The sequence below is a fragment of the Atta colombica genome, unplaced genomic scaffold (assembly GCF_001594045.1).
Source record: "Atta colombica isolate Treedump-2 unplaced genomic scaffold, Acol1.0 scaffold140, whole genome shotgun sequence".
Lineage (NCBI taxonomy): Eukaryota > Metazoa > Arthropoda > Insecta > Hymenoptera > Formicidae > Atta > Atta colombica.
Window position 1 is genome coordinate 1,956,185 of NW_017259229.1, and position 8,018 is coordinate 1,964,202.

General features: G+C 28.4%; 1 protein-coding gene across 1 annotated transcript; it reads left to right on the forward strand.

Moving 5' to 3' along the window:
* The first annotated feature begins 616 nt into the window (after window positions 1-616).
* Window positions 617-6,822, forward strand: LOC108684785 (calcyphosin-like protein). Its single transcript, XM_018189269.1, has 5 exons — window positions 617-797; window positions 3,158-3,314; window positions 4,665-4,842; window positions 5,082-5,291; window positions 5,852-6,822. Exons 2-5 carry the CDS (start codon window positions 3,160-3,162, stop codon window positions 5,951-5,953), a joined length of 645 nt encoding a protein of 214 aa, XP_018044758.1. The 5' UTR covers window positions 617-797; window positions 3,158-3,159; the 3' UTR covers window positions 5,954-6,822.
* Window positions 6,823-8,018: the final 1,196 nt, after the last annotated feature.

The following is an 8,018-nucleotide window of genomic DNA, read 5'->3' on the forward strand; positions in this document are numbered from 1 at the left end:
TATTTAGGCAACGTCTTTAGTAAGTTTGTTCAATCCATGTTAAACAGTTTGTGTTTGAGTTTACCCAATTCAGTGAGATGCTCCTTGAATTTAAGAATCTAAATCAATCATACAAAAATACTGCAAATTAATTATATCATTTAATTATATCATTAATTTATATTAATATTCTAATAAGACAATCAGAAATGTTTTCTCAGTGATCTCACAAATAAATTTCTAAGTATCTTTTTCAATGTAATAACTAAACCAATTAAATGGCAATGACGACGATCCGAACAATTATTCTCTCAACCCCGAGCGCTCTCCGATTCTTCTTCGACCTCGCCCCTCGATGAAACAATCGGTATCGGCGATCGATCAATCAATTGGTCACGCTTGCAATCGGCGGTTTGTGAAGCGGAAGCAATGGGCGTGTTGTGACAAATCGGTCGTTATGGATACATCGTGACGCTCCGAGGGCTTTGCAGTGTATAGTCTCTTCCCATACATCGTCCAGGGTGTGTACGTTATACGTAATGTGCGTCGTCGTTATTGTCATCGTCGTCGCGCTATAGGATGCTATAGGATTCGTGACGATCCGCCATGCGGAAGGACCGCCACTCGCCTTCCGGTCCTCTTGGAAAAAACGTCGCTGCTACTTTCTCTGCTTCTTTTTGCAAAGAGTAAGCCAGGTTCTTTCCTTCTTCTGTTGATCTCGTCGATCAACTTGATCTGTCGTCTTCCACTGCACACGCGCATCCTCCACTGCGTTCTCCAGCGTTCTCCATCTCGTTCATCAGAAGCCGCGAGCTAAGGTAAGTGATGCCGCGCGAAATATGTGGAAGGAAGAACATTTGTAACCGTTTCTCTCAATGTAGATTAATATTTATCTCGGTTCAACATGCTCTTTATCTTTTTTTAGCAAGAGATAAAGAGTCAGACTCGTATTTATGGTCGATTTTTACATTTAAGGCTATACAGTCTTAAGCCAATCAACTGACTGTATTAATATCTTAAGACATTACTTAAGATTGCAGTCTTAAAATAAGAATGGATTATGAATCTTAATTGAATCGAGATTACAATTAAACTAAATTGATACACGAAGAAAATTTGTTCTTAGAATTTATCTTGAAAATATGATAGTCATGAGACAACATTGTTTATTTCCAAGAATATTTATGTATAAATCTTTCTCATTTAAATGATTAATAAAATTACTAACAATAAAATAAGTTTGATTAATTTTATTGAAGTGCATTGTAAAAATCTTTAAAATATTGTATCATCTACCATATTTTTGAGGTAAATTTTAAAACAAAATTCTCTCTGTATAGAGATAGGCATCGGATATTCTTTCGAATATTCTTTTTGATATTCATCTTTCTTTTTCTTTATCACAATTTCTCATAAATTATCCGCATGAATAATTTTTCTACGAGTGTAATAATTGTTACAAAAAATATCGGACTAACGAAACTAGCATTATTGAAAAAAGGATAATATATTTTTTTATTAATAAAAGAGAAGAATAGGATGTGCTTAATATCGTTTTCCTGCGCTATCTGTTACATCTATTTCAAATAACTTTAAATCAATTATGTAAGCAGGTGTAAAATAATGTAAATAAATATAATAAAATTTATTCTATTCAGCATTTACATAAAGCCAAGAAGGAGATTTGGTTTACAAACTTTTTATCTTTCTCATCCATATCTTTCTCATATATGCATTTTTATTTTAATTGCTGATTGCACTACTTTCTGTCTCTCTTTCTATCTTTATAATTATTCTTTTATCTTATCTATTTTTAAGTTTTAAATATATTTTTATAGTTAATATCAAGGTATTGTTATCTTTATGCAGTTATCGATAATATGTCGAAAACAGTATTTCTTAAATAATATTATACACTTAAATAATGTTATGAAAAAAAATTGTTTTAAGCCTTGAAGTAATATATATAAATCTTTCGAATTTTTAAATATACTTTTAAATTACATTTAAAACTTTAGTAGGAAGTTATTTATGTCACTCATGTCGAACCGAAAAAGAAGTTTCATGAAATAATTAAAGATTTTTAACGAACGATATATGGCGGTCAATGACAGGAAACGTGAACATCGATGTTGCAATGTAGAAAACCACTATTATTCGTAAAGTGACAAGTTAGCAACAGAAATTAATCAATAACTCACTTTTTATCTGCCTTTGTGCGCATGATAATAAAAAAACCTTATCACTATACATCTCACTATATGTGCAAAATTGCATTTCTGTCAAGATATGTAGATTAGATATGCACGCGTTCAATGTTTCTTATCGATTTTTAATACAATTACTAACTAAACTAAATCAAATTGGGACATGAAAAAATATTTTATTAAATCATAATCAAGATTTTATAATCTTAAATTAATCTTAATATTACAATAATAAATTATAATCAAGATATAATTCTAAAATAAAATCATTCTCGATTCTGAGCGAAGTGAAACTTAAAGCAAAATATATATCTCGGTGATGGAATTTTATAATCCTAAACTTTATTGCATTAACTATTTAAAACATATTAATTAAATACATTAAATAGATTAATTATATTTAATAAAATTCAAGTTTAAATCTAATTTTTCGACTTGCTTTTCTTGCAAATAATAAATATTCTCGTTTCAGCAATATTTTTAATTTCTTTATCTTTTTTCTCTTCGTGACACTATTTTATTCAATGTTCTTTTTTTCATATCATTTCTATATATAAAAATTATTAAACTCACAGCAACATAAAACACATTTTTCGAAAGTATAGAATTTTAAACTTTAAAACCACTTTTTTAAATTTAAATTTTATTCATTTTTAAGTTTTTTGAATAATAAAACAGATACGAATTTTTGCACTCATCCAATAATGAATGCTTTCCAATGATACAAGTCGACAATAAATATCATTCGATCTTTCTTGGCGATACAAAAATAGAAGAACACTTATGTCATCAAATGGAAAGCATCCAATATCTTTCGAGACGTTGCGCAGCATCACGTTACTTCTTTTGTAAATGTCCACTTTTGGAATGTAAACTCGCGCAGCTCTCTCCTTCTTGTCCCTCTCTCTTATCTTTACGTGTTGCACCTGACTCATATTCGTCACGTGAGCGAATGACGTTTCTCTTTCCAGCAATGTTCAGCTTGAGACCACAGAGTGCTACGACGCGACAGGAGATTGAAATGATTAATAAGGCCCAACGGGCAATAAACAACACCACGGATTCCATTGAGAAGTTACGTCTACTTTGCCTGGCTAGGGGTGCCAATGGCATTCTTGGTTTGGGTAGGTGAGTTTCGAAAGCATTCTTTAATATTTACGTTGTTATTAAATGTAATTACGAAATCACAAAATGAAACTCCTTATTATGTTTGTATTGTTTTTTTATAACTAGGTCATGTCCTAAATTATCTTTTTCTGGTACAATTCATTATGTTCTGATCGATATTTCTTTTTAAATATTTACACTCTTCCTTTAATCTTAATTATTATTTGAAAAAAAAATAATATCTTCTCAACTATACATTTCAGAAAAGACTTTCGTTTAAGACAAGATTTTGATTCTTTTGTATACTGTAAAACCTAAATATTTATTTCTACCAGTGTACACCATCGCTCAAAAATATTTGCCCAGTTTCTTAATTAAATAAAAAATTTCAATCTTCTTTTTGGATCTTTTAAATTTCTAAATATTAGGCTTATAATAATAATATTTAGCTTAAAATTTTACATTATACATATTACTTTCCTACTTTAAAAGTGAGATAATTAAAAAAAATGAATTTCCCAAAAAAGGGAAAAGGGAAAATCTAATTTTTAACTTGACGAAATTACTAATTAATTAAATAATATTGGAAGGTTAAATAATATTGGGGAAAAATTCTCAACATGAAATATCATTTTTGTCAATTTTTCCATAATTCTTTATTTTAAAAACTTTAAATCATGACAATTTGGACGATTTTTTATTTAATTAAATTAATTCATTTTAATGATTGATAAGATAATATTTACATTCGTTTGTATTAATAACTTAAGAATTATATAAGAATTATAAGAATAATATTAATAACTTAAGAAGAAAGAAAGACAATTATTCAAAAATCGAGGAAAAATACTTTTAGTGATAGTATAAATTAATTGTAATCTCAGCTGAGAGAGAGAGAGAGAGAGAGAGAGAGAGAGAGAGAATTTATTTTTTATCTTTTTTTTAAATTCTAAGAATAAAAAAGATTTAAAGAGTAAATTAAACCGATTCAATTAAGTCTACAATAGACATAATCTCAACAAAGGAACGACAGATTCTAAGTAAAAAAATAAAACAGTAATTTTAACAAAATAGATTTAAATTTAAGTGACTGCTGAAAAGAAATTGCAAAAAAAATGCGAATACACAGGGATAGATAACGGAGAGAATAAAATCCAAAATTGATGCAAACTTTAATGTTAATAATTTGCGGATATGTTAAATATTGCGTGATTCAAAATCATGAACATGTGCGTGCGATGATGATACAGTTTTTATGTTTTTATCAGAAATGAATCAGCCTGACATCACTGTTCTTAATCTTTATATAGTCTATATACTTACGTAATATGCTGAGACATTTAAATCTCATGTTATCACATATTTCTTTAGGGTATTCCGTCGTATGGACGATGATGGCAACAAGAAGTTAAATTTTGAAGAATTTAAAACGGGTCTAGAGGAGACCGGATTGGAACTTTCTGAAAATGAAGTCGATGAAGTCTTTAAGAAATTCGACACTGATGAGGATGCAAACATCAGTGTTGAAGAATTTCTCGTTGGCATAAGAGTGAGTTCATATATTTTTTAAATTCTATTTACTGCTTGTTTTAACACTTTGATTTTTATCAAGACAAATGTCTAATTAAGAGAAACATTTATGCGTCGTTCAAACGAAAAATCGTATTTAAAAAAAGACCAGCATTAAAATATATAATATATGTAAAATATATAATATATAATATGCGTAATAAATGTGTAATCGTAGGAATTATTAATTAAATTGATAAGATAATTTTTCCCGTTCAGCCACCGATGAATCAAAGTCGCAAAAGTGTAGTAGATCAAGCGTTCCAAAAATTGGACAAGACCGGCGATGGGAAGATCACCATCGATGATCTACGAGGAATTTACAATGTGAAATGTCATCCGCGTTATATCAGCGGTGAAGAAAGCGAAGAGAGTATCCTAAACAAGTTCCTCTCGAATTTCGAGCACGGAGGCAACAAAGATGATGCCGTAAGTAGTTTTATGACATTTCTCACATTCTTTTAATGTCTCTTATTTTACAAGGGAACATGCTACATTGGAAAAGTGAGATCAAGAAACTACAACGTTACTAATTGAAAGATCACGTTTGAGATAAATATTCTAGGTGTTCAAATCTTTCAAGGATCAATAAATCCTCGAATTCAAAATCTAAGCTTATTATTATATTGATCCTCTTCAAACTCTACAACTTTTATTTAATAACTTATATTTAAAGATCTCAAGAAATTATTTAAAAATCCGTTATGGCAAAGTTATAATGTAAATCAGTTATATATAATGAAAAAAGACACATAGATATATCAATTGATAAAAATTTTGGTTTAATAATAGATAATAAGAGATTTCTCGATTTAATTATATTGTTGTATGAATACAATATATTATTATTATTATTATATATCTCTATTTATATTATATATCTCTATCTACAAACAATTTGTTTATCATTATGATCGTTCGCATTATTTTTCTTAATTCGATACTATTATTATTTATTCACTTTATTTTTATTCTTCCTTCTGTTGCAGGTAACGCAAGAGGAATTTATGAATTATTACAGCGTAATTAGCGCGAGTATAGACAACGATGCATATTTCGATTTAATGATGCGTAACGCTTATAAGCTATAACTCTCGATCTCTTTATTTGCATTTCACGATGAGACAACACGCCGGTCCTACATCTGTCTATTCCTCTACGATCGCATTGACAACTGTAAAAAGTTGATTTAGCACTATTCTGCTAAACCAATGTATAAATCAATATCGTTGTCACATTACCATAAATGTTTGTCTTGTTAGGCCCGCACTTATTCCGCTAATTGCAGTCTAGCAAAAATAATCTAATAAAAGGTGTCATTATATTAATATTGAATATTAATCATGCATGAGTCATCGGAATGACAAATTAAAACCGACATATACGTAACTTCATTAACTGTTTATTCACCGAAATATCCTCAGTCGAGAAGAAGAAAAAAAAAGTGTATATAGAAATCGATTTTAGAGGGCTTCTTAAAAATTGATCTACAACTCTACGTAATGTTTTTTCCTTGTCGAGTTATTTGGTTGTCAGACAGTTGCAATAACTTTTCCATTTTTAAACTCTGAAAAATTGTACGACGAACTTTCAGAAACAGAAGTGAGAGATACGTGTATAACAAACTTTTTTTTTCTTCTTCCTCGATGAATTATTAGTTATTTACGAAAAAAGTTGGTTATAGGGTCCAATTTTACAGCGCGAATTGTGGTGAACGCGTTCTGCGCGTCTATGTTTTTTTTTTAAATTCCTCTTTGTAATCTTATGTTTATTCTTCTGTGCATGAATATATGTATATGCGATTGTAAAATGGATTGACTTTCTCCGCACCTAAATTTAACTTCCTACGATTTTGATTCACATACTTATTTAAAGTACTCTCTTTGATTTGTTGTAATCTAATCTTTTTATAAGATGCAATAAAAATAAAATATAATAAACAAATATGAGTAGAAACTCATTAGCCTTTTATAATTAATTATGATGATTAAATAAGCAACTTTTTTTATTAGCAAAAATCTTCATTAGCGATCTAATCAAGAAATAAATTACTTTAATAATAGAATTAATAAAATCTCGAGTGACACATAAACAGAGTTGCAAATTAATAATACAGACAAGCTCAATGTTTTTCTGGGAATGAGAGCGACACTTCCGTAACTCGTTCCAATTATAATATACTCGAAATTAACACCGAAGCTAAACGTATGTAAAAAAAATCCACATAATGTGAAAAATCAAAATTTTATTCGCAGGAATTCAATTAACATTATATTGCGTAAGATATCTAAAAGATATCTTTAAATATTTTATATCAAAAAGATGTTAAGACATTTTTTAGATAAAAAGAAAAAATAAATATAATCATGTGCAGTATGTATATTTATTTTTTCCCAAATAACATGCATGTTGCATAAAAAATCTAAAAAATGTTTTTTAGATTTAATCTTTTCGACATATAAAATATTTAAAGACATCTTTTAGATATCTTATGCAACATAAATGTTATCTGGATTCCTGCAAATAAAATTTTTATTTTTTTCTAATAAAATAAATTTTCCATCGCTGTGTATGTGATACAGTTTTTATTTTATTAAATTTGAAGATTTGAAGAAATATGCGAAATTGTAAGATGACTTTTGCTATACGCCCATTATATCAATAACGATAAATTATCGGGGTTTGGTTTATGATTACGTTATGTAATTAATAGTTAGCTGCTATAATAAAATACATCTGTAGAAATTACGCTTTAAAAAAATTTCCACATAGTTGACGATGTATTTTTTCAAAACAAAATGTTAAAACTGGAAATATTTTAATTTCAATTACTTGAAGTTACGATGATAAATAAATACTGTACGATAAGTAGAAAAAATGCGTGTTAATTACATGATGAAAAATCGGAAATTACTGTTTCAAGAAGTCTCTAATGCCCGTATTCATAGTCAGGCCTTATATTTAAGACTTCCTTAAATTTATCTTCAGATATTGTACGAATTATTTTATTGGCTGCTGAGTCTTTAAAAATAAATTTAAGGAAGCCTTAAGTATAAGAACTGATGAATATGGGCATAAAGATTAATATTGAATATTTAAGAAAATATAAGAATATAAGAAGAGAAATAAGAATTAATAAATAAAATAAGAGAATAT

Bases quoted from the DNA above. Each gene is read 5' to 3' on its own strand.
- LOC108684785 (XM_018189269.1), top strand. From the start codon at position 3,160: ATGTTCAGCTTGAGACCACAGAGTGCTACGACGCGACAGGAGATTGAA. The intron at 3,315-4,664 runs GTGAGTTTCGAA...ATATTTCTTTAG, and splicing joins GGCATTCTTGGTTTGGGTAG to GGTATTCCGTCGTATGGACG. The intron at 5,292-5,851 runs GTAAGTAGTTTT...CTTCTGTTGCAG, and splicing joins GAGGCAACAAAGATGATGCC to GTAACGCAAGAGGAATTTAT.